The following is a 26,251-nucleotide window of genomic DNA, read 5'->3' on the forward strand; positions in this document are numbered from 1 at the left end:
CTGGGGTGAGCATGTTGGGACTTGAGAGATGTTCCCAGCCAGGTGGAGGATGTTATGAGAGGGGAAACTGAGAAAGCTGAAACCGGCAGGAAAAGGAAAAGTAGAGAGCCTTCATGCCATATGTAGCTTCATCCCAAGGGAGTGCCTGGGAAGCTGTTGGTGACTCCAGGAAGAAATGCTGTGGCATGCTGGAAAGGCCGCCGACTGTGTGCCCTTAGTGACTAGCTATGTGGTGAGAGGCTGGGCTGATCCCAGGGAGTTAGGGGTATGGGGCTCTGCAGCGGCCATGCAAGCAAACATTCTATGAAGTTAGGGACTCCAGAAGACCCAAGCACGGTGGAGACCGGACATGGCTGGGGAAGGGGACGTGGTCTCTCCAGGGAAGTCATGGGTAAGTCAGCGCTTGGGTACCCTGGGCAGGATGTAAGTTTTGGCCGAGGCCATGAGGAGATAATGTGATTCAGGTTTTGTGGGTCTCCAATGGAGAACACTGTCCCCTCTCCCAGATGGTGTGAACTATAGTGAAGTATCTGTAATCTCCTGGACAGGGCTGACCCCCTTGGGTGACCCTCTCAGGGTGCTCAAGGCAAACTCGGGGTCTGCAGGACTCTGATGTCAGGATGGTTATGAGTTTATGTATCAGAATTGTCTGGCATTGTCTTCCCACCCCCACNCCCCATCTGTGCTCCTTCCCCTCCATAGGCCAAGTCAGTNTCCAAGGTGACAGGTATGACAGGGTTGGTGACTGCTATGTGCCAACCCTTCACATGTTGTCTCAATTGGCTGCACATTATATATCCATAAGAGATAGCAGAGTAACAGGCCTAGCTATTGCGTCTCAGAAGTGAGTGACTTTCCCTGGGTTGCATAGCTGGGGTGAAGTAGTGCTACGGTTTTCTAACTACAGAGCCATGGGAAGGAAAGTGGTGTTCCTCTAACCTGGAGGAATGATGTCAGGGAAAACTTTCTGANGAGATGGGTCTTGGCCAGCAGAAAGCAGGGACAAACCTGAGGGAGCAACTCCCGAGGGAGGGTGGTGGAGACATTGAACCATCTAGGAAGTCTCTTCATGTCATATGTCAGCTCTCAAAGGGACTCAGAGCCCTGGTGACTCAGGTGGGCAGGCATAGGGAAGAAAGTTTAGGAAGGATGCCCTAGTGGGGCTGAGTGGCAGTGGAAATTCTGGGGACCAAAGGTTAACCCAGACAACCTCCTTTTACCACTATGGCTCTCTCCTGCTTATCTTGCCTCCCTGCCTGTGGTTACTGTTAGGACATTTTTGTTATTTTTATTGTGGTCATTTTGAGACAGGCTCTCAATGTGTTGCCCAAACTGTCCTTGAACTCATGATCCCCTACCTCAGCCTCCTAATGTGTGCTTCACTGTACCCTGCTAGGAAATACGTTTTAATTGAGCAGGTAAAACCTTCCTTCTAGCTGGGGAGTGGGTGGTGGCNCACGCCTGTAATCCTAGCACTTGGGAGGTAGAGGCAGGTGGGTTTCTGAGTTCGAGGCCAGCCTGGTCTACAGAGTGAGTTCCAGGACAGGTAGGACTACACAGAGAAAACGTGTCTTGAAAAACAAAAACAAAAACAAAAACACCTCCTTCTGTCTTTTGAGTCTTGCTGTCTCTTCTAGGCATCCTGAGATCACTGGCATCTTGGAAGTTTTAGGGGGACACATTTTAGCTCAACAAAGAACCATGATTGCTCTCTCCATGGTTAGCAAGGGATGAAGCGGGAGCCACGGGGAGACTCATGGAGAAGGCCCGGGCCTGAGCAGGTGCTATTGCCTCCTGTGTGTTCATGCCGCCCTTCCTCCATGACCCTGAATGGTGAGGCAGTAGGTGACCCTTGGAGGGTTTAGGAAACAGTTAAAAAAAAAGAAAGAAAGAAAGAAAGAAAGTACGGTATTCCAATTTGGCCCCCATCACTGAGGAGAGTCTGAAAATTGTTTGCTTTTAAAAATATTCTTGTATCTTGCCTATATTAAGTGAATTAATTTTAATAATAAGGCTCATGTATGTGTGCAAGAAGACAGACAGACACAACTTCCATCATTCCAAAAAATGTCTGTCCCTGCCAATGACAGAGGTCCCCAGGGTATATGCATTAGTGCTCCTAGACATCTAGTTTGTATTTTTTTAAAAAGATTTATTTATTTTATGTATGTGAGTACACTGTAGCTGTCTTCAGACATATCAGAAGAGGGCATCGGATCCCATTACAGATGGTTGTGAGCCACCACATGGTTGCTGGGAATTGAACTCAGGGCCTCTGGGAGAACAGTCAGTGCTCTTAACCACTGAGCCATCTCTCCAGCCTTAGTTTGTATTTTCTATAAATGTACCTGTTCTGGGCATTTAATTTAAATGGAATCTTAAGCTATAGTCTTTGTGGTTGGTTTCTTCCCCCTTGCATATGCTGTCCGAGTTCCTCCCTCTTTGCACATGTTGGTATTTCATCCATTTAAAGCTGAGTCGTAGTCCTTGGTGAATGTGCCCCAGTCTGTACCTTTACCAGAGAATGGGCGTTTGGGTTCTTACTTGTGTGTAATGGTAAGCTGCAGGGAGCATATGTGTCTACAGTTCTCTTGGGCTCGCTCCTGGGTCTCNCAGTGACTCTGTAACCTTTTGAGGGACCACATGGTTTTTCCTAGAGTCTATTTCCATTCACCCTGCATTTAAAAGGACAATAGACTGAAGAAATAATTCCATCACCCATGTCTTCAAGTCCTGCTTCATGAGTCAGCGAGTCTGTTGGAGTTACTTAAAGGAATATGACTGACTCAGGATCTGCTGCATCACTGAAAATTCCCACCCAAGAGTGGGCAATGACTCTTAGAAGCTGCTTTACCAGAGTCTCCTGTGTAGCTTGCAGATAGCTTTACCACTGAAGAGTCTCTGCTCCCTGTCCATCATTTACAGCTTTCATGTGCCTTATATAGCCTGGGCTCTGTTTTCTTGAGAGTCCTGAGTCTTTGTTTCTTGATTTTTTTTGGCTTGTTTGTTTTGTTTTGTTTTGTTTTGTTTGAGACAGGGTTTCTCTATGTAGCCCTGGCTGTCCTGGAACTCACTCTGTAGACCAGGCTGGCCTTGAACTCAGAAATTCGCCTGTCTCTGCCTCCCAAGTGCTGACAGTAAAGGCATGCACCACCACGCCTGGCTGTTTCTTGAGTTTTAAGAGCTGTATGAGGCTCCTACAGAAGGGAGTTGCTCAGTGCAGGGGATGCAGGTACACACCCTCATCCCATAGACCTCCACAGTCTCTACTCCTTGTAATGCCAGTTACTGTGAGCCTGTGGCAGCTGGCCTGGCAGGTGTGGGCTTGGTTTTGCATGTTTCCCTAAGGACACGAGGTACAGAGCATCTTTCCTTGAGCTCCTTGACCATCTGTACATGATTCTTTGGAGACTTGTCTTTTAAAGATAAATAAGTCTATTATCAAACAGGATTTACAAACATTTTCTCTCATTCTTTAGGTCTTCTTTACTCCCTTTTCAAACTCTGCCCATCTGTCCATCCATCCATCCATCCATCCATCCATCCATCCATCCATCCATCTGTATTAGATGGAACCCAGTATCTTAAGTGTGCTAAACAAGTGCTCTACCACTGAGCTATGTCCCAATCCTCATCTTTACCCTCTTGATACTGGTTAGAGTGTATAAAAAGAGCAGTCTAAGAGAGCCATGAGNAGCAAGCCACTAAGCAGCACCCCTCCATGGCCTCTGCCTCAGTTCCTGCCTCCAGGTTCCTACCCTAACTTTTCCAGATGATGGACTGTAAGCTGTAAATTGAAAGAACCCCTTTTCTCCCCAGGTTGCGTCTGGTCATGGTTTCCTTACAATAATAGAAAACAAACTCCAACAGGTGGCAAAGCGTGGTCTTCAAATCATGCATAGCAAGGGATAGCAGCCACTAATGCTAAAGTAATGTTTTAATTATGTTCTGTGAGACAAACTGTGAGTTTCCTCTGCCCTCCCCTCCCCCATCCTTATGGTGCTGTGAGTTAATGCCTGTGTCTAAGGGGGAAGTGACGAAGGACATGTCAGGCTCCTGCGANTTCACTTCTTGCACTTTGGGGTCACAGGCACCTGCTGTGGGTTTTCTCTTTCTTTCTTTCTTTCTTTCTTTCTTTCTTTCTTTCTTTCTTTCTTTCTTTCTTTCTTTCTTTCTTTCTTTGTGTGTGTATATGTGTGTTGGGGGGGAGGGGCGCTTCTCATGTAGCCTAAACTGGCCTCAAACTCTATGTAGCCCAAGATAACCTTGAACTTCTGTTCTACCATAATCTTCTATTTTTAAATTTTTAAATTATACTTTCGTGTGTGTTTATATGTGTCTGAGTGTTATGAGTATGTATGTGTGTATACACACTCGTGTCACTGAACACATGTGGAGATCAGAGGACAGCTTAATGGGAGTCAGTTTTCTTCTTCCAATCTGTGGGTCTCAGGGATTGAACTTGCCATGCTTGGCAGCAGGTGTCTTAACCCACTAAGCCATCCCGTTGGTCCTGCTCTGGCTTCTTATGGTTCTTTTTTGAGGAACTAGAAGCAAGGACTTTGCATTTCCTTAGAGAAGGAATTGATGACTAACTCCCTGTCTTGTAAAAGAAAGGCATCAGCATGGCACTGCTCTGTGTGAACAACAAAAAAAAGACAGCCCTGCACCAAGCGGGTACAAGCTGGCCTTCCTGGTCCACAGGTGACAGTGTGGAGCCAATGACACTGGCCTCAGCTCTTGCAGCTGCACAGGTCAGGGATCTGGAGCCTCAAGGGTCCTCCATGCGTAACAGGCCTCTGGGGTTGCAGGATTTCCATGGAGCCGTCCTGAGGGCCTTGGAGAACGTAGAGCAAGAGGGCAGAGAGCCACTGGCCCAGGAGGAGCTGCGGCAGGGCCTGCGGGAGCTCCCAGCTATCTGTGACCTTCACCAGGGCATCCTGGAGAGCCTGGAGCAGAGGCTGGGGGATTGGTGAGCAGCCTGGGGTCCCACACCCCACTTATGCCACCTAGGGGTGGGGGGAACAGACGAAAACCTCTACAAATACAAAACGCTGACTCCAGGGGACAAACAGGGAGCCCAGCGACAGGTGGTAAGTTGTGTGTGCCCCAAGCAAAACAGCCTTTAGAACCCCGCCTCTCACCCTTCACTCATCCCAGGGCTGACTTCTCACTGCCTGTCCTCTCCCTAACAGTGGGGAGGGCCAGCCGCAGGTGGCCGACATCTTCCTGGCCCAGGAACAGGAGTTCGAGCATCATGCCGCACACATCCTGCAATTTGACAGGTACCTGGGGCTGCTCGCTGAGAGCTGCCTGCTCTCACCCCGGCTAGCCACCACTGTCCGGGAGTTTGAGGTGAGTCCCAGGTCTTTAGAGACCCTGCTATAAAGATGTCCTGGGGCCCAAGCAGGGGGACATGGAGAGACTTAAAAGAAGTAAATGAGACATACAGGAGGAATGAGCTAGGCAGTAGGTGGGGAGACCCAGCGGGAGCTAGAATGCCCACCCGACAGGAGGGGAACCCAGAACAGAATGACCCCTGCTGGACAGTGGGTGTGCTAGGCCACAAGAGAGTCCTGCAACTAGTTCTCCCATCGCTATCAACCAAGCAGGGAGATAACCCAGCCAGAGGATAACCAAGGAAATAGTTAGCCCAAACTGGAAGCCTAGCTTCTGAGATTTGCAAAGAGAACCTTGCCTCTGTTACTAATGACAGGCACAATAGGGCCTCAGAGAAGTGACTTATTGAGCCTGACTATGAACCTGGAGGGATGATCCGGAAGGGCTCCCTGGTGGAAGACGACCTGGGTCTGACAATGTGGAAGATGANGGGGGCCTGTGGGCGGTGGGGTCTCTGACGGCATCTCTCCTCCCCTCTCCAAGCAGCAGAGTTCACAAGGGGGTGGCCAGAGCATGAAGCATCGTATGCTGCGTGTGGTCCAGCGCCTCTTCCAGTACCAAGTGCTGCTCACTGGTGAGCCATCTGGGTCACAGGNGGACTGAGGTGGGGTAACGTGGGAACAAGAACTTCCCTTCATGTATGTAAAGCGGGTGTAGGGAAAATGGCACTACTCAGATACCCAGGGCCCCACAGATTCAACCTTGCTTCAGTGGCTCCCCCTGTCCTCAAACCTAGAAACCGAGTGACCCTCTCACTGCATTTCCTAAATCAGCTGACATTTTACAGAAGCTGCCTTCCTAGGTGAGAATAGTGGACGTTCCTCCTCAGGCCCGTGGCACCCCTGCGGCTTTGCTGCATACTACCTCTCGAGACNTGTCCTTCCCAGCTCTGTGACAAGCTCTCCAGCCTCCCTCTCGCCTTCTGTCCCTTCTCCACTCTGGCTGCCTCTTCTCTTTACCCTATCAGTGAATATAACTGTCTTCGTCACTATTCTACTGCTGTGAAGGGACACCATTGCCAAGACAGCTCTTATAAGAGAAAGATTTAATTAGAGACTGGTTTACAGTTTGCAGAGGTTTAGTCCATTATCATCATGGCAGGACGTGTGGAGGACATGGTGCTGAAGTATCTCAGAGCTGGTCGCTGATCTGCAGGCAGGCAGGCAGGCAGGTAGGCAGGCAGGCAGGCAGGCAGGCAGGCAGGCAGGCAGGCAGGCAGGCAGGCACTTGGCTTGGCATGGACTTTTGAGCCATTAAAGATCACCTCCAATAACTCACTTCCTCTAACAAGGCCACACCTCAGGATCCTTCTAATCCATCTCAAATAGTGCCACTCCCTGCTGACCAGGCATCCAAACATACAATCCTATGGTGAGGGGTTGTGGAGGGCGTTCTCATTCAAACCACCACAGTGACCTCCCAGGGCCCATCCTCAGGTCCTCAGTCTCTGCCTCATAGATCCCCCCACACCTCTGTGCTGAGCCCCACTCACTGCATACAGCTTCCCACATAGAATCAGTCCCTATCCTGTTTCTAAGACTCCCATTGGTGTCCTTCTGACCCCCCGTGGGGCAGGGTACATGCAGTTTCACGGGTCACAAGGAAATTGTGCTGGGGTTGAGGTCTACAGAATCTGCTCATTCAATTGATGAAGTAGCCACTGGGCCCTGCCTGTGTCCCAGCCCTCTGCTGGATGCTGGCAGTGGCAGCAAATGACAGTTCAAATGGAGAGATACAACACTATGACAAGGCATGGGCTTAGCATATGCCAGGCCCTGAGTCCATCTCCAGCACCAATGATTTTATATCTAAATATGCAAATATACTAAAATACATGAATATATAATATCTGTGTTGAAAATGCTACCAAAAAAACAAGTTACAGGGTTAGGGAAGGGGGCTGATGTGTTAGATACGGCCGAGAAGACCTCTCCAAGGAGGTGACATGGAACAAAGATCTGAGCAAAGATATGGTACAAAGCTCTAGAAAACATGATGAGGTCCAGGGGTAGGAACAAGCTTGGGATGTTCAAGGGGCAGCAAGACTGCCTGTATGGCCAAACCTTAAGGAGCAAGGCAGAGGGTTACTAGCAGTGTTAGGACCACATCAGGGGTCCTATAATATAGACATGGAGCAGCCTAGCTGAGTATATTCTGCATATGACACCTCTAAGTTATCCCCTAGAGACTCCTCCAGTCTCTTGAAGTGATCTCTACCATCCTTAGCTGGGGGGTGCAGCGGGGGGGGGGAGTGGGGACTCTGACAAGCAGAGGAAGAGAAGGTCATGGAGTTGGGTAGTCCAGGAAGGATGCTTTGCTTAAAATATTCACTGCTCCCTTAACTGTGCCATGTTCCCTTCTGGGTTGGTGCCTCAGCCCCTACCAGGGTGGACCCACTGTGATATAGTCACACTGTAATATAACGCTGTGTAGCTTGTCATATCCTGTAACCAGGAAACAGTAGACAGCAAGAACTTTCTTGTGCCTGCACCCCAGAGGTATAGCCATAGCAAGCACACAGCAGATCATGAATAGATAGGAGCTGAATGAGTTAGTGACTGGTAGTGGTGGCCAGGATGCTAAGAGGGTCCTGGTCTTAGGGTGGGCTAATGTGTTGAAAAAGTGGATGCTCCAGTCTGGTGGAGGTCACTGTGGAGGGCAGGAGACTGCCTCACTGGTAGAACTGACAGTTGTTTCTCCCTCTCCCTCCAGATTATTTAAATAACCTGTGCCCGGACTCAGCCGAGTACGACAACACTCAGAGTAAGTCTGGGGAGACCCTGGAGAGAGGTCCACGCTTCTTGTGTCTCCTGTTCACCAACACTCAAATCTACACCAGTGTAGACCTAGAGCAACCCAACTGTGTGTATCCTGCATATGACACCTCTGGGGTATCTGCCAGAGATTCCTCAAGTCTCTTGAGATGACCTCTACCATCCTTAGCTGTGGGAGGCTGGGGGTCTGACCAGCCGAGGAAGAGAAGGTCACACAGTTGGGTGATCTAAGGATGCTTTGTTTAAGATGTTCACCACTCCCTTAAGCACACCATGTTCCCTTCTGGGCTGGTGCCTCAGCCCCTACCAGGTTGGACCTAGTGTAGCATAGTCAGCAGCCATGGAAACAAGGGCAGTCCTGGACGAGTTGGGGTTAGGTTCACGACCTGTTGCTATAGTGGGAAAATCTGGTGTCGTCTCATCTTCGTAGCCCACCACACAGGAGACAGAGGAGACACACAGAGAAAAGGTGGCCTAGTCCTTATAAAGCTGCTATTTGTCCTTTCCTCTCCAGGTGCTCTGACTCTCATCTCCAAAGTGACAGACCGTGCCAACGAAAGCATGGAACAGGGGGTAAGTCCCACCATTGGCTTCTTCTCCAGGGTGGAGTCTAAGGCCTGATTCACTCTTCTCATCTGACTTGTGATACCCCATTGTCTGTCTCCTGGGGCCCTGCAAAGAGCCTTGGGTTCTGGCCTTACACTCATTGTATGAGCCTGAGGTTGAGTCCTAACTTAATGGGAGAATTTGGCAATCCATTAGTCATGTCTGTAACTGGTATAAAAGAGGGTGATGGTGGTATGTACGCCAAGGCATTGCTCAGCAGATGTACTGTGGCAGGTACACAGAGAACCCACAGGGAATAGGAAATGAAGTCTGGAGACACTGCCTATATAAGTCAGGCCTTGAGCTCAGCAGAGCAGTGACCATGATATAAATAACCATGGATAATGGTTAACGGAGAGGAGGGGCTGAGGGTTCAAAGGATGGAGTGTCCCAAAGTTAGGAGGAGGTAGGATCACTTGTGATGAGAGCACACACTGTGGAGGGTCTGCATACTTGTACATGTAGATGAGAAGACAAGGAAGAAAAGGCCTGGGAGGAGGCTGGGNGTAGGAGATCTAGGGTATATCAGCTGTGTTTTGTCACTTAGTGTGACTAGTAGGACTAGATCTGGGAACAGGCTAGAGCTGGCTACAGTGGGAAGCTGAANGGACGGTTTGAATACACAGGTTAGTTGCCGGGGCTGCTACCGGGGGGTTCAAACTATCACAGTCATCCGGTCCTCTTACCTCCCTGTGAGAGGTTTGAACTTCACTCTTTGTCACTTTGGCATCCTATGCATACAGTGNGGCTTCCTCTGTGCAGCTGAGATGCTTAGAGGCCAGGACCCTGTCTCTAGCATCTGGTGGTGTTCTCTACATCCTGCTTCAGGAAGTCCTGTCTCTGTTGGCATGAACATGTCTNCCCTCCTCAGGGAGAGGTGAGGTCCAATACGGGGATGGGGCAGCCATACCTAGCTCTCTCAAGGTGAGGCACATGCTGTGGTGAAAGACACAGGCAAGCTGCTTTGGGTGAGACACCCCTGTGCTTGCTTGTCTTAACTGTACCTTAGTCCCCAGTGAGCCACACTCTACCTGCCCATTCCCAATTCCTTGGTCTCCGGTAGCAATCTCTGCACTCACCTCCCGTGAGACCAGCTTCCACTACAGTCGGCTCTGGAGATCAGGAGGTGGTTGTCTCTCTGTGCCCGGCTTATTTCACTTAACATAGTGATCTCCAGTTCCCTTTCTTGTTTAAATGGAGGGATTTTGTTCTTTCTCAAGTTGAATCATACTCNGTTGTGTGAACGGATGGNATTTTCTTGTCTACTTCTCTGTAGACAGCATTTATGCTTCTGTTTCTATGCTGTTGAGAGTAATGCTGTAGNAATCATGGGAACAAGTGTGGATATCTATGTGAGATGCCTGCTCTGATAAAATTGCTGGATCATACAGTAGTTTTAGTGGTTTGCAGAGAGGGAGACTNCATACTTATTGCTTGGTGTAGCTTGCTGGGGTCCCAGCAGGGGTCTCTGTTCTCCACACTCTTTCCCCTCTTCTTCAATTCTTTCTTCTGAGGGAGGTGGTGTCTCATTTGTCTGGTTTGTNTTCCCCAGTGATGAGTGACTGACGTTGAACACTTTATTGCGTACACCTGTCAGCCATGTGTATGTTGTCTTTGTAGAAATGTCCATCCACAACTGCAGCCAGTTGTTATTGCTGCTGCTGCTGTGTTTTGTTCTGAGGCAGAAATCTGCCTGCCTCTGCCTCTCAGGTGCTAGGATTAAAGGCGTGTACCACCTCTCCTAGCCCTTAGCCTACCGTCTAACTGTACAGTTGTCACACAACCTGTCTCCAGAACGTCTTTATCTTCCCAGACTGAAACTCTGTTCTCCTTAAACACCACTCCCACCCATCCCCTGGTGCCCACCATGCTACTTTCTGAACATATTTTATTTTTTAGAACAAATTTTAGATTATAGAAATATTTAAGAAGATAGTGCCAAGAGTTCCCACAGGTTCTNCTGTTTCCCCGTTTTTAATGTTTTCTATGAACGTGGAGCCCTGGTTGTGTTAAGAGCCAGTGTGGAAACAGCATTATTACTCATAGTTTGCATAGGCCCAATGCCCTGTTCCAGGATCCATCCCTTTTGGTTGTTACATCTTTGAAGGGTCCACGTACAGCCAGTTTCTCAGATGTTCCCTGACTTTGATGACCGTAAAGGTCTTGAGGGAGCATGGTCAGGTATATTGCAGGTACCCAGTGTTGGAATCTGATGTTTTCCTCTTTATGAGACCAGGTTTGTGGGTACATGGGAAGGAGATCACAAAGGCAGGATTCCATCTTGTCATGGCGTGTCGTGACCCTGGTCACCTGACTGAGTTTATGTGTTCCTTTCCCACTGTCTCTGATTTAAAAAAAAAAAAAGTCACTATGCACAGCCCGCACGTAAGCAGTACAGAGAAACCTGTTCCCTCTTCTTTTAAGTTGACAACATCCTAAGTGTTCTGGAGTCACTTGTAGAAGATGTCTTTCCCACCTCAATGATGGGTGCAGCCCACCCTCAAACATAAACAGTCNAGTCATTTATGTTGGTACCAATTCACAGATATTTATTTTAGCCCACGTTGTTTTATATATTTCTCAAATAGAGAAGGGTCAATTTCTAAACCCACAATATTGGGAATGGAAGAATTCCTTCTGCAAGAATGGTTCTGGAGNGCTCTCCCAGCTGTCTGTGCTCCCCCTTGTAGGGTTTAGTCAGCCTCTTGTTAGTTCCTTTATTCTTCTGTCACTTGTTCNTCACCTCCTTAACAAGAATGTTAGGACTTTCCAGGCTCATTGGTCTTACTTCTGTCCCTGTCTTAGGATAAACTATCTCTCCAAGGTCCCTGAATGAGAGAGAGCTCAGAGGTGAAGCCCAGAAACCAAGCTCTACGTCCAAGGCATACTGTGCTCTCATTTCTGTTGGGAGCTCCTGGCTGACAGAGTGAAGAAAGGGGTGTGTATGTGTCTACTGACCTATGTGTAGACATGCGCACTGATAGGATGGATATTCCCATACCTAACCAATCTGTCCTCTCTAGTCACCCAGATGGCTCCAGATGCTCAGCTTACCAAAAGCCCTCGCTCCACAAGAAAGGACCTGCCTCCCACCATCCCTCTCCCAAGCAGTTAGTTGTGCAGTTTACCTTCACAATTTACCTTTGAAAAATATTTGTCCTGGATATTAAAAACTGGTTTGGTCCATTTTTTTTCCTCTCTGAGTAACTTGAAGATGGCACACAGCTGTCTTCTGACTCACACAGTCTCTGCTAAGATGATGCTTATGTTTGCCCTCTGTGGTGGTGTTTGCACTCTGAATGCCGTGATATCTTCTCCGTTAGCTGGGCACAGTAGCTCATGCATATAATCCCAGAAGTTAAGAGGTATATACATACACATACAGATTTACATGGTGTGATTTGGGGAAGGATGTATGGAAATCCTTAAGGGGACTGGGCTGTGTTGGACCTGCCTGTCTCCAGCTTCTTGCTTGGATCTGGGCTTTGTTGAGCATTCATTTACTTTGGAAAAGTCTCTTGCTGTATTATCTCACCACCCCTAATTTCCACCCCCCCCCACACACACACACATTCATACACTCCTTTCTCTCTGTTTGGGGTATGTATATGTATTCACAAACGTGTACGTGCCTATGAAGGTCAATGTTGGTCAATCTTTTTCAATTGCTGTCCACCTGATTTTTAAATTAGTTCTTTGAGGATTTCATACAATACATTCTGATACTATTCAACATCTTCCCCCAGGACCAACTCCCTCCTCTCCCCACCCGAATTTGTGCACTTGCTTTCCCTCCCCTCTCTCCCTCCCCCATCTGGTCCAGTCAGTGATGGCAATGAATAAACTCCTGAGTATGTGGCTTTCTACAGGAACCTGGTGGACATACTGGGGATTGCATCCTTAAAGAAAACCTGACTCCCCCTCCACCAGCTCCTACNAACTGCCAACATCTCCTCAGTTAGGAGCTGGGCCTCATGCTCACCTTCCTCTCTCCAGGCTGGCTTGGGTTTTTTTCAAGTCCACACTGTCACAACTGCAGTGAGTTCATCTGTGCAGCTGCCCCGATGAGTCTGGAAAACAGTTTTCTTCTAGGCATCCACTGCTTCTGGCCCTTACAGTCTTCTTGCTCCTTCTTCCACTCTGATCCATTCCTGAGCCTTGAGAGGCAGGAGTGTGACACAGGTGTCCCAATTGGGGCTGAGCATTCTGCAGTCTCTTATTCTCTACACCCTGGCCAATGGTGGATGCCTACAGCTAACAGCAGCTTCTCTGGTGAAGGTTGAGAGATGTACTGATCAATCACTGGACATCAGTTTACTGTGATGTCCATCTGGCAGAATAACAGTGGTGGGTTACCTGCTGGGGCCTATGACCTACCTTGCCATGGGCTCTTGGCCCTAGTGATGGTGCCAGGGATAGGTTTCATTTTGCAGAGTGAGTCTCCACCTTTTAAAAAAAAAGACAGTCTCTCTATATAGCTCTGGCTATCTTGGAACTCACTGTGTAGACTAGGGTAGCTTTGAAGTCAGAGAGATCCACCAGACTCTGCCTCCCAAGTACTAGGATTAAAGACTTGTGCGGCCACACCTGGTAACCCACTTTATTTTTTAAGACATAGTCTCCCACTGACCCTGGAACTCATTGATGCAGCTAGGCTGACTGGTCATGTCTCCAGTGATGGGGTTATAGGTGCTATGCCCAGCTTTTGCGTGGGTATGGGGGACTGAGCTTCATGTATGCATTCACAGCAAACACTTTAGCCACTGGTCCATCTCCCCAGCCCCTCTGTCTTCACTCTGTCTACTAGAGATCTGTCTTCATGACCTCTGGCTCTTCCTTTCCTCAACTTTGTTCAGTTCATAGCCAAACGTGTGAAGAGTTTTCAAGCCTGGTATTGTAGGTTGCCTGTTTTTGTTTTTAGTTCCCCTGAACTCCTCTGTGAGGTCAGCAGCCCTGATGAAGTTCTGTCTACTAATACGTGGCATTGACCTTTGCAGCAGACCCTCTAACATAATAGTTGCTTTGGTCCTTGGCTCAGAGCTCCAACACCTGTCACCCATTCTGCATGTGTGGAGTGCTTTCTCTGAAAAGAAAAAATGAGTTGGATTTGTGTCTTAGTGAGGGTTTTACTGCTGTGAGCAGACACCATGACCAAGGCAACTCTTATAAGGACAACATTTAATTGGGGCTGGCTTACAGGTTCAGACGTTCAGTCCATTATCATCAAGATAGGAGCATGACAGCATCCAGGCAAGCATGGTGCAGGAGGAGCTGAGAGATCTACCTCTTCATCTGGAGGCCACTAGAAGAATACTGACTTCCAAGCAACTAGGACAAGGGTATTAAAGNCCAAACCCACAGTAACACATCTAATCCAACAAGGTTACTCTTCCTAATAGTGCCACTCCCTGGGCCAAGCATATACAAACCATCACACTTTGTCTTCCTGGTTTAATATTTTAAATGTTTTATTATTTTATTATTCTATGATTATGGGTGGTTTGCCTGCATGTAAGTCTGTGTGCCTCATGTGTGCCTGGAGCCTGTGGAGACCAGGAGAGGTCATTGGATCCCCTGGAGCTGAAGTTACACATGGTTATGAGCTGACATGTGGGTACAGGAACTCAATCCCAGGTCCGTGGGAAGAGCAGCCAGTGTCTTCTGCTGAGCCAGCTTTCCAGCCTGCCCACCCCACAACCTAAATTGGTTTTGGATGTATGTTCTCATGAATTTTTTCTTTAAAAACTAGAATTATTTGATAACTTCTTACACATAAAGATGGATTTTGATCCACGCTCCCTCCTAGTCCTCCCAAGCATCTCCAGTTTCTCTATGTCCCTTTCTATCATTATGGCAATTCGCCAAGTCCAACTAGTTCTTCCTGCTGGAATGTTGACTGATGTTGGTGTGGTTTGGGGCAGGTCTCAGGCAGGCGACCGAAGCTGCTGTGGGTTGATGAATGCAATGGCCATGTCATGTCTAGAAGATGGCATTTCATAGCACTCCTCTCCATCATCCTGTCCTTGGACTTTGTCTGTCCCCCCCTTTTTATAGCATACTCTGAGCCTTAAGTGTAAGGGGTGGATGTAGATTTCCCACTTAGAGCTGAATACTTAATCACCATTTAAACTCAGCACATTAACAGTTAGGAGTCTGAGCATTGTAGAGCGAAGCTTCTCTCACCAAGATTGAGGACAGCACTCATTTAGATGTATAAATATGAATATTCAGAATGCACTTTGACAATGTGTCCATTTATCAAGGCCACAGTAGTGAGTTTCCTCCTAGGGCCCATCTAAAAACACAGGTGGGCTTTTGACTAAGGTTATGGTGATAGACGTGACTTCCCTGCTGTGGAAATCCAATCCAAAAGTGGCTGGTTACGCCCCTAGCCTTCATGCCATGATTGCACCAGTGTGAGCATCGTGCCTCAAAGGTCAGTATTGAAGCATGCAACGTTTGTATTTGAATAATACCTTTGATGGCTTTTCTCTCCCAGCAGCCTCCATAGCGCTATGAAAGCTAACCATCCAGGAAGAAGTTTTCAGGTCCATTCCAGCTTGGTTTCTTTATGTCTTGCAACCAAAGTATTCCTGTGACTCTTGGTCATATCAGGCTCTATGAACATAAGCAATGTGGAGGCTGAAAGGGCCAGCATTTGCATCTTGGTTTTGGTTGTACTATGTGTGGTGAGATGCGGAGAGCGTGGCCAGTTGATTCAGTCCCGTCATAGGTTCTGCTGGGTTTGGGAATAGTCTATCCTCCATCCTTGTCAGCCTCGTCTTCCTCCGTAGCTCATGTGTCTATGGGGCCCTAAGTGCTGAGTTCTCTCTTACATTCATTTTCAGTCTTTGTTTCCAGAAATCTCTGCAGGCAGTAGGGCCCTCCTTTCCCCATGCATGCCTTCTCTGAGGTGGAGCATGTCTGGCTGCCTAGTGCTTTGTGGCAGCCCCACTCTACTTTGGGCCTGAGGCTGGGCTTGGACAGGTCTTTGCCCATTCTCTGGGCTAGTCAGCTTCTGTGTGCTGTCAGGGCATAGCACAGAGCCCTCTTCTCAGAGCCTTTGCCTGAGGGGTAAGTGGACTTCTAGCCTCCCCAGTGCTGAAACCTTATATTCAGCTTTCTCAGTGCCGTTTCACAGGACTCTGACCCCTCCCATGTGCCCTCAGCGCCTGACAGACACCTAGAAGAGAGCTTGCAGGTTGGTTCCTATCCATAGTGTTTGTAGGCACTATTCATTACCCTGAATTGTGTTACCAGCCCANACTTGACCTTCACAAAGTCAAGGACATTTCAGTTGTCTTCTTTCAAAAAAATACTCTTTTCTTTTTCCCATGTATTGTGTTCATATGCTTGAAGATCACAGAACAAACAGCTCATGGAGTCAGTTCTCCTTTTCCTCTAAGCGGGTTCTAAGAGAGTGAACTTAGGTCATCAGGCTTGGGAGCAAGTGCCATCTCTCAGTGGCCCTCCATTCTTGTAACCTCCATCTGCCAGCCTCCCCTTCCTCCCACTGTGGCCAAGGGTGTGACCNGTCCCTTCACCTCTCATCTCTGGGAGATCCCAGGCTGAAGAGCCCATACTGCCTGCTGTTTCTAGGAGTTTGGATTTTAGACTGGTCTTTTCTGAGCTGTTCTNCTCCTCTGACTAGGAAGCAATGTCCCCTTACAGAGGATACACAGTGCCTGGTAGGGGAGTGGAGGGGTAACCATCTCCTGTCCCTGCCCACAGGAAAACCTGCAGAAGCTGGTCCACATCGAGTACAGTGTGCGAGGCCAAGGGGACCTCCTCCAGCCAGGAAGGGTGAGTGCAGCCTGGGCAAGGACAAGGGCCAGCTTGACTCTGATAAGCCCATTGTTCANTTGGGCTGGCCCCAGACGGCCCTGGCTGCAGGTGCTCTTTAGGAGGCGTGGGGGACATGGTGCACCACCCTGGAGCTTGTCTGCACCCCGCCTTCCATGATGCCCTCTCGGGGCAGTTAAAGAAACAGTGCCAATCAGTTCTGCTCACCGTAGCTGCCCTGGGGTAGCTCTCCAGTGAGGGAAGAAAAAAAAAATATGTACCCAGTGTTTATAGTTTCAGGTTGTCAGGAAAGCAGAGCTCAGAGTAGCTCTTGAAAGACAAGCCCCAAGAAAGCAGCATAAAAATAGCATTCTTAACAAAACAGGGGCTGGGGTGGCACTNGGGGGTGGAGCACATGCATTGCATGTGCAAGGTCCTGGGTTCTCTGCCCAGAAAGAGAGGGGTTGGGAGAGAGATTGATTGATTTGCGTTTTTAGCTTCCAGATGGAAAACATACAACTCAGCTCAGAAAGCAGCTAAAAGTGTGATCGTTGCCAGTTGGAGCGAGGGAGTGAGCCACATCGGCAGGATGCTGCTAGTCTAGGATTCTCTGAAATCTCATGTGGTTCTGACTGAGAGATCCTGAGCTCTGCAGACCTCACTAAGCCTGTGTTTGTAGCCTTCAGAAGGATGAGGCTGGAGTGACTATCCGCAGGTCCAGATGTTCAGCAGGCCTTCAAAGGGCACATTCTGAATGGACCCTTTGTAGTGCTGTTTAGGGAGAGAGCCGTAAGTGGGACTCCTACTTGGTGGCTGGAACATTGTTGAGCTTGTGTGANGACATTTCCAGAAGGCCAGATTGCCCAGCTTGAGTTCCTGGGCCAGGAGTCTATAAGCTGTCCCTGGGTACCCTGGCAGCCATAGAGACTGCTTCCTACGGACTTTGTCATTCCACCTCTGAGGTTGGCTTCTCTCCCCACAGGAGTTCCTGAAGGAAGGGACACTGATGAGGGTGAGAGGGAAAAGCCGACACCCCCGCCACCTGTTCCTGGTAAGCACTGGAGATAAGGCAGGTCCCATCGTTAGCTTTCTAGAGCCAACATTTGGTGACAAACAGAGGAGCCAGGACAGCCTTTAGGATGTAACGCTGAGCCTTCAAAACTAAACAAAACAAGATGAAACAAAACAAACAACAAAANAACCACACTGCTTATATGTTATTTGAATGCTTGGGGGACAGGGAGTGTAGCTGTTAAAATGAATAGCTCATATGCCTACCATAATTGGTTCAAACCAGGGCTTTCTTCTGGTACTATAACTACACTCAGGCACTTTCTGTGGTATGTACAACAGCAGAGGGGTGAGAAAACCAACTTGTCTAGGCTCCTCAGCAGACGGCCAAGACCCAGAGCGTAGCCAGGGTTGAGCCTCCAGTCCATCACTCGGTGCGGGTGAGCACACACGACACATCTGAGGACACAGACCCACACTTGGAACACTAGGGAATAGCCAAGACCTTTGGGCTGGCGATGTCAACCCAGGGTCTCATGCTATAAGTAGCTTCTTTGCTCCAATCTAGGACCCCAAGACACTACACCTTCTGTGCTGCCTACCTCCAAAACAAGTGTCTCAGACAGTCAGGATTTAAAGAGGAAAGGCAAGATCCACCTCCCAGTTCTGGAGGTACCAGTCCTTGATGGGGTGGCCTTGTAGCTTTGGGCCTATAGCCAAGTAGCACAACAAGGCAGAGCCATCGTTCACCTCATGGCTAGGAAGCAAAAGACAGGAAGGGGAAGGGGTTGGGTTCCCACAGTCTCCTCAAGGTCACGCTAGGATGACCTAACTTCCTCTCACTAGGCCCTACCCTCTGAGGGTTCCATGCCTTCCAACAGTGCCATCCTTTGGACTACACTTTCAACACAGTGGCCATTAGGGAACCCCCAAGAGCCAAACTGTGGGCCTGCTGTTTTCTGGGTATCTCTGTTTCCCCATTCTTGTGCCCCTCACTGTTGTTCTTGTGACTGTCGATGGGGATGCCTTAAGCTGCCTCCNCACACGGCCAGAACTTTATATAGCNTGAGGGTAGCACAGCTCTGAGCTCTGTGCATCCAGCACTCACTGGGCCAACAACCCCGGGCTGGGACATGAGTGCAAAGATCGCTTACAGCCTTGTCCTCAGCCTTCAGAATGTAACGAAAGGGAAATACATAGACTAACAGCTAAGAGTCAGGAGATGAAATAGAGGGGCATCTTGGGAATAGGCAGTCAGTGGAGGAGGGTCACGCATTGAAGTGAAAGCAGCCACTGTAGCTATGCTCAAGGATCGGTTGGGTGTCCGAGTTCCTTGGAGAGGCTGCCTCTATTAAACCCTGAAGCAAGGGAGGCTGTCTGCTTTCTTTTACTACCATGTGCGGCATCCCTTAGATTGAACTGAGGTCATCAGTTTTGGCAGCAATTGTTTTTACCCGCTAGAGCAATTGCTTTTACCCATCTCACTGGCTCCCACTTCATTTCATTTCTTTCTTTAAAGGCATGATGTCACGAGGTAGCCCTGGTTGTCTTGGAACTTGCCATGCAAACCTCGCTGGCTTCTAATCCACAGATTCACCTGCNTCTGTCTCCTGTGTGCTGGGATTTTAAAGACACGGGCCACCTCACCAGCCCCTCACTTCCTTTCTTAACTACTTTGTAGAGTCCTATGTGGCAGCCTCAAGTTACATGCTGGTCTCTGTTGGCTAGTGTAAACCGTTTGTTGTATGATTACCACTTGGATCAGGATTGAGAGCGTTTGCAACACTTCCAGAAAGCTCCATCAACACTGGCAATCGGTCTTCCCCACTCCCAAGTGACCCAGGCACTAAGTGGCCTGATTGCTGTTGCTTTAGGTTGGACTTTCACATAAAGGCGGTGGGCTGCACTTACAGTATCTGACCTCCCCCCTCACAATGCCTGTGATCCTATCGGTCTGGCAGCCTGCTCCTTTGGGTTGCTGTGTGGTATTTCACAGTCTGACTGGACCACGGTTCTTTATCCATCAACTGTAAAGGATATTTGGTTAGTTCTCCCTTTGGGGCTGTTACACATAACNCTTCTCTGACACTTGGCGCCAGAGCATTGGCAGATGTGCCAAGTCCTCTTGAGCATTCCTGTAGGAGTATAATTGTCATGATGAGGTGTGCACTGAGGACTGCTGGCTGCCTGCACCCCAGAACTCAGGGACCTGCTACATATAGAGCTTGCTGCTGCCTTCGGGGCTAGGACTGGTGTGACTGTGTGCCTTCTCTGCAGATGAATGACACGCTCCTGTACACACATCCCCAGAAGGATGGGAAGTACCGGCTGAAGAGNTCNCTGCCAGTGGCCAACATGAAGGTAAATATCAAAAACCAGGTACCCTGGGGTAGGTGTGTCATCATGGGGAAGATGCTGGGTAGATGGATCCAGCCTTTCTCCTCTCTACGGAGGACCAAGGCCCCAGGATACAGCGTTCAGTGAGGACTGCTGCAGGTTTAAACATAGGGCTGCCCAGCTANAACTAGGGATCAATGATATATTCTCAGAGTGGATGAGACATGGAGAGGAAAGGGTCACCCCAGGAGGAGGACAGTAAGTGCAGAAACNGCTTGGAGGGAGCCAACAAACAGGTTTAGGTTACATTGTTAAAACCCACTAGAACCTTTCTATCATCCCGAACAGAAACTGTCTCCATTAAACACTGAGTCCTGTTTGTTGCATCTCTATGAATGTGACTGGTTGAATGGCTTCATGTGGGTAGAGTTACAGCATTTGTCTTCTTGGAGCTGGCTGGCTTCACTTAGTGTTGTGTTCAAGGTTTCTGTGTGGACGTTCGGTCAGTCTCCTCCTTTTTCTGGGTACCCACATCTGCCCCCTCTGTCTCTCTACCTCTCTGTGTATCTCTATCTTTATGTCTCTCTCATCTCTGTCTGCCTGTGTGTGTGTGTGTGTGTGTGTGTTTGTGTGTGCATGCACGCATGTGTGTGCATATTCTCGGTTCATCCACCACTCAACACGTCTCAGCTGTTGCATGTGTGATGTGTGGACTAGCATGGTTTATCTTGGTCTCAAACACGAGGGTGCGTGGGCACATTGGGGAATTCTTGGGATGGAGAACATTCTGGAATGTTATTTCTGATGCCACCTGAGGATGGTGCCTGAGAAGGAAATGCTGAGAAGAGAAGGCAGGACAGCTGGGAAAGAAAGTATCCATGCTGGTCAGAACCCTGACCAGCCACTACCAGCCACTAGCAGTGGACAAAGCTGTCCGTGCTCCTCCCCCTCCCACCCTGAACAGATGCCGTTGGTTTCCCTGGCAGGTCAGCCGCCCTGTGATGGACAAAGTGCCCTATGCTCTGAAGATCGAAACTCCTGAGTCTTGTCTGACACTGTCTGCAAGGTATGGGGAGCCATACTCTAGCTGCAGTGCCCTCTGCTGGCCACCATGGGCACTGCATGTGCATACGACACAGATACACGCAGGCATAACATACATAAAAATAAATATTTTAAAATGAAGATAAAGTTAAGAATTGAGAAAAATACCTGAAGTTGACCTCTGACCTCCTCACTCATATCTATGTGTATGCAACACACACACACAAACACACACAGGCATGGACATGCATGCACACACGTACACATGTGCGTGCAAATAGAAAGCAATAGCTAAAAGAAAAAAAAAGAAAAGAAGAACTCCTGAGGTTTGGGGCTTATCTCAGTGGTGTCTGGCTGACANACTAATGTCCTGGTTCAGGCTTCAGCAGCACAAAACCAAACATAAATGCCAGCTCCTATGCCCAGAGGTCTGTAGGCCCCATGAAAGTATCTCATTAAAAAAATGTTACAGATGATTGGCTCAGCATGAGGTTCTCAGGTGACTCATATGTGTCGTGTGCTCAGTGGGCTGTCAGCCTTGGCACTCTCGACAGGACAAAAGGGAAGTGATGAGTGGTTGCCCATCTCTGACCATCCCGTCTTTGGGGGAGGCTCTCAGTAGGTGGAAGGATGCTGTACTTAAAACAACATGAGCCAGTTGTCTGATAAACAAAATCTATTTCTTCCAGGCTAGGAGTTAGGAAATGCAAGACCAAGGTGCCGGTTGACCTGGGGTCTGGAGAGAGCCCCATGTATGTAGATGGCACCTGTTTGCTGTAATATAGAAGAGACAAAGGGGGTCNCACAAGGGAAAGGGAAGACTTCCTGGAGGCAGTGATTCCTGGGACAGCTCCACCACCTCTCCTCTCTGCCTGATGCCTTGCGGCTCAGTGTGTAGCTTCTGGTGACAGACTACACAGATTGTCTGCTCCTGTCTGTACTATGGCTTGAAGTACCAGCTGCCATTGATATATCTGCCCANTGGAGGGGGATTNTACATTCCCTTTAAGCAGTGTCACCCCGGCTGCCTACCTTACTGCCGGCCAAAGTGGTGCCTTCTCCCTGCCCAGGCTGTGGGACGCTCCAGTGCAGGGCGAGGGCGGCACCTAGTGGGCACTAAGAATATCTACCCAGCTTCCTCCTGGCCTTGGACATTGGGGCTCAACTAGGGCCCAGAGGCTGCTGCGCAAAGACTCGCAGCAAGAGAGAGGGTGCCAAGCAGAGCCATAGCACCTTGGCTCACCGAGTCTGTGCCTACAGCTCCTGNGCCGAGCGGGACGAGTGGCACTACTGTCTGAGCAGAGCCCTTCCGGAGGACTACAAGACTCAGGCTCTGGCTGCCTTCCACCACAGTGTGGAGGTGAGTGGGGGCCACTCCAGGGTTCCTAGGGTGGGTCCTGCCATATCCTCCCCACAGAAAGAGGACAAGTTCCTCCTGTCCTCGGGGCCCTGGCAACACCCTTATCGGTCCTGCCTACCATGCTCCTGTTAGAGCGTGGCACCACAGTTCAACCCAGGAGCATGCCCTGCAGGCTGGCAAGCAGACCAGGGGANGGAGTAGACTTGACTCAGAATTAGGGAGAAAGGGGCTGCACTTCCCCAGCTGTCCCTCGGCCTCTCTCCTGACTGTGGTTGCTGGCTGCTGCAGATCCGGGAAAGGCTGGGGATCAGCCTCGGTGAGAGGCTCCCCACCCTGGTGCCTGTCACTCATGCCATGATGTGCATGAACTGCGGCTGTGACTTCTCCCTCACCGTGAGGCGCCACCACTGCCATGCCTGTGGCAAGGTGAGTGACAGACTGGGGGGAGGGTGTGCTTGGGGAGGGGATGGAGGACATGTTCCTGCTTGTGGAGCTCAGGGGGCGAGAGGAAGATGAGTTCAAGGCCAGCCTGAGAGGTAGAGCTTGTTCCTGTCGGTATCACTGAAATCCACTGATCATGGGTGTCCCAGGCCCTTCTGCCACACCATGTTAAGAACACGGGAGAACTCACCATTGTGGTCACTGGAGGGGGAGTGTTATCTTATGGTTATGAGCACAGCTCTTCAGAAAAGCAGGCACTTGCTCAGAGACATTCTACAGCCCAGGCTGGAAGAACAGGGACCTGTGTGGCACAGAGCAGCTAGGGTCCTGGGGCTGCCTGGAGGAGGTGAGGGCTGGGCTAAACTGAGAGGGTGACTGACAGCTTAAATGTGTGTTCTCAACATGGCGTCAGATTGTGTGCCGGAACTGCTCTCGAAACAAGTACCCATTGAAGTGCCTCAAGAACAGGATGGCCAAGGTCTGTGATGGCTGCTTCCGGGAGCTGAAGTTGAGGAATGGGCCTGTCCCAGGCTCCATGAGAGGTAACTTTACAAGGCCCTTGCCTTCTTTCAGTCCTGGTGGCTTCTCCCCAAGTTCTCATGACGCCTCTATGGCCCGGGTTCCTGCTTGAATCTGCTTTGTGGCCTGGGTTCCTGCTTGAATCTGCTTTCTCCAGAAGAAGAGAGATGGGGTTCTGCATAAAGGCAGCCCCTGGGGAGGCCAAGGCTCAAGACCTGGGTTCCATGGGAACCTGACAGCTGCTCTGTCCCTATGAAGGCAGGGCTGCTGTGGCTATCCGCCATGGATGGTTCTTTGGGGGTACTCGATATTTGTCTACATGGTTATATGCATGTGGGTGCAGGTACCCCTGATGGCCAAAATAAGGCCTCAGATCCCCTGGAGCTAGAGTTACAGGTGTCCGTGAACCACCTGATATGGGTGCTGGGAACCAAACTCAGGTCCACTACAAGAGCAGATATGTTCTTAACTGCTGAGCCATCTCCCCAGCTCTCTGTAGGGCTTNTATGAATATTCCATGAGCCTACTGTTTTTGGAATTTTGTGGCATGCTTGGGAGGGGCTTGTGAATCAGGAAAAGAGAGAGAGAGTCCCTTAGAAGCTGAATTGACCCCTGAGACTTGGTACTTAAGTGACAGGCTGTGCCCAGAAGTATCAGGCCAGAGAGACAGCAGATGTATCTTGGGCCTTCTTGAAGCCACACNCAGGTCCTCAGAGGAAGCATAGTCCTGCTGGTGGATCCAGGACAACTGTTCAATGTCCTCGGAAAATGCCACCATGCCCCAGAGCCTCTGCTCAGCATCAGCAGGAAGGGGCATGCCAGCCATCCTGGGCCCGTCTCCTCCCACCCGCACCCCCATGAGCCTTGGAGGGACTTGAGCCAGCATTCCAGACAACCCTTCCCCTGGCTTCTCGCCTCTGCAGAGCGTCCGGTCAGCATGAGCTTCCCACTGTCCTCGTCCCGCTTTTCCTCGGGCAGCGCCTTGTCCTCTGTCTTCCAGAGTATTAGCCCCTCAACTTTCAAGAAGCAGAAAAAAGTCCCTTCAGCTCTGTCCGAGGTAAGGTGTACATGGGACACAGTGGCTTGGGAGGTTCCTGTCCTCTGGAGGCATGCTCAGATCCTCCTGTACCCAGCCTGGCCAGGCTCTTCTGCACAAAGAGAACTCCTCCTTGAAAGAACTCAATAGTGAGCCCAGGTAGTGCCATTGCTAAGAATAATCCTNTCTTCAGAAGACATCTGTGGGCTGCAGAGGAGTTTGAGAGGCATCTTGTGTCCCTCCTTGGCTTTCTTTTCTCTTTTTTCTTTTTTCTTTTTCCTTCCCCATACTGTAGAATTAGTGCCCACAGGGCCTGCTCGGGTGAGCTGCAATCGTGGTTAATTGTCCCATGTCAGCATTTGTGAGCCCACGTGTTCTCGGGCTGCAGGGAGGGAACAGCACAGGTGCTGAGCCTCCCTGAGGCTGACTGTGCAAGAAACCTGAAAACTGGCTGAGCACAAGTCCGTCATGCAGACAGGGCCCCCAAGCAATGTGTGCCCATGAGGAGAGCCTTCGGAGCCAAGAGGCATGGCCAGCTGCATCCAAGTCCCCGTTAACAGGCATCGTGAAGCAGTGGGTGTGTGAAGATGCGCTAGGGTGCGAAGATCGGTGGATGAGTGCTATTTCAGCCATTAACTTATTCCATTTGCCAACTGAAGATCTTGGAATTACGACTAGGGCATAGCTTAATGGGAAAGCGCCTACCTCTACGACGAGAATTCCTTGAAGGACCCGTCAAGGAGTGTTCACGTGTTCACAGTACAGAGCTGTGTTCACTGATCCTGGTTTCCTCCTGCCAGCTCCTTGGTCCATTGGAGGAGATGAACATCCCACAGCTCAGCACCCTCTCCCATTGCTGGGGCTCTCCCTCCGCAGCATTGCTTCCCAGGGGGGAGGGGAGGAAACCTGTGTGAGCACCTGAGTATCTAAGCTCCTAGAAGGCTGCAGAATCAGATCCATGGAGNTGCTCCATCAGGGAGCCCAGAGCCCAGGCAAGAGTTAGGGGGTCCTCATGGCCTTGCGCCAGGACAAAATCAACCCCGGCTTCCTTTCCAGCCTGAGCTGGTTGTAGATTCTAGGCTCCAAATCCTGAGTGTTTGCTGAGAGTCCCAAGCTGAAGGGGGCTGAACTTCAGGAAGTCCCTTGTTCCTCAGGGCCTCAGTTCCCATCCATAAAATGAGGAAGTCAGAGGAAAGTATCCCTGAACGTGGCCATGTTGCTTTCTAGTGCACTCACTGTAAGTCAGGCATGTCTGTCTGTCAGGATGTCTCATGACTTGTAAGATAATGGAGGCCCTCAGGAGGTCAGTAAATTGCCTGGTGATGTCCATAGTTACTGCTGGAGCCTGGTGAGAACCCTGGAATCCCTCCAAGCCAAACTGGGAGGGCGTCTCTTTTGTTATCTTTGCTTTCAGGTGCTCNTGGTAAAACCCAGGGCCTCATAGATGCTCACACAGTGTGCCAGAACCCTAATCAGTGTTAGCCACTGCCAGAGCCTGTGCAGCAGAATGTCACCTAAAAACTGGCAGCAGTATGACACAGTAGGGCTGTGTCTACTCCACCAGTTAGGAGCCCCTTCCCCCCTATACCTGTTAGGTAATAGGTACAAGATTCCTTTTAAGTGCAAGGTGTTCTAAGCTAAGGTTAAATCCATCTTGCAGTCTGGGGTGTGTGTGTGTGTGTGTGTGTGTGTGTGTGTGTGTGTGTGTGTGTGATCCCAGTAGGGGCAGGCCTTCTGGAGGCAGCTTTGGACTTTTACATCGGCTTCTTAGACACTGAAGCAGTTTTTCTGACCTCAAGTGTCCAGAGATCAGCTTTCGAACTCTGATGATGGTCTGCCCAGCCGTTTTGACTGCCTGCTTTGCTTCCCTTCCACCAGGTGGCCGCGTCAGGAGAGGGCTCTGCCATCAGCGGCTACTTGAGCCGCTGTAAGAGTGGCAAG

General features: G+C 49.7%; 1 protein-coding gene across 1 annotated transcript in view; it reads left to right on the top strand.

Annotated features, from left to right (window-relative positions):
• Nucleotides 1–26,251, top strand: part of Fgd5 (FYVE, RhoGEF and PH domain containing 5) — a 97,476-nt gene that overhangs the window by 66,581 nt on the left and 4,644 nt on the right. The window contains exons 6-18 of the mRNA XM_029478584.1: nucleotides 4,812–4,972; nucleotides 5,196–5,355; nucleotides 5,887–5,974; nucleotides 8,113–8,163; nucleotides 8,689–8,747; nucleotides 16,512–16,583; nucleotides 17,545–17,613; nucleotides 19,851–19,934; nucleotides 20,897–20,976; nucleotides 22,215–22,314; nucleotides 22,603–22,740; nucleotides 23,168–23,297; nucleotides 24,198–24,331. Of these exons, the coding sequence (XP_029334444.1) occupies nucleotides 4,812–4,972; nucleotides 5,196–5,355; nucleotides 5,887–5,974; nucleotides 8,113–8,163; nucleotides 8,689–8,747; nucleotides 16,512–16,583; nucleotides 17,545–17,613; nucleotides 19,851–19,934; nucleotides 20,897–20,976; nucleotides 22,215–22,314; nucleotides 22,603–22,740; nucleotides 23,168–23,297; nucleotides 24,198–24,331 (1,326 nt within the window). The remainder of the gene's footprint in view (nucleotides 1–4,811; nucleotides 4,973–5,195; nucleotides 5,356–5,886; nucleotides 5,975–8,112; nucleotides 8,164–8,688; nucleotides 8,748–16,511; nucleotides 16,584–17,544; nucleotides 17,614–19,850; nucleotides 19,935–20,896; nucleotides 20,977–22,214; nucleotides 22,315–22,602; nucleotides 22,741–23,167; nucleotides 23,298–24,197; nucleotides 24,332–26,251) is intronic.

The sequence above is a fragment of the Mus caroli genome, chromosome 6 (assembly GCF_900094665.2).
Source record: "Mus caroli chromosome 6, CAROLI_EIJ_v1.1, whole genome shotgun sequence".
Classification (NCBI taxonomy): domain Eukaryota; kingdom Metazoa; phylum Chordata; class Mammalia; order Rodentia; family Muridae; genus Mus; species Mus caroli.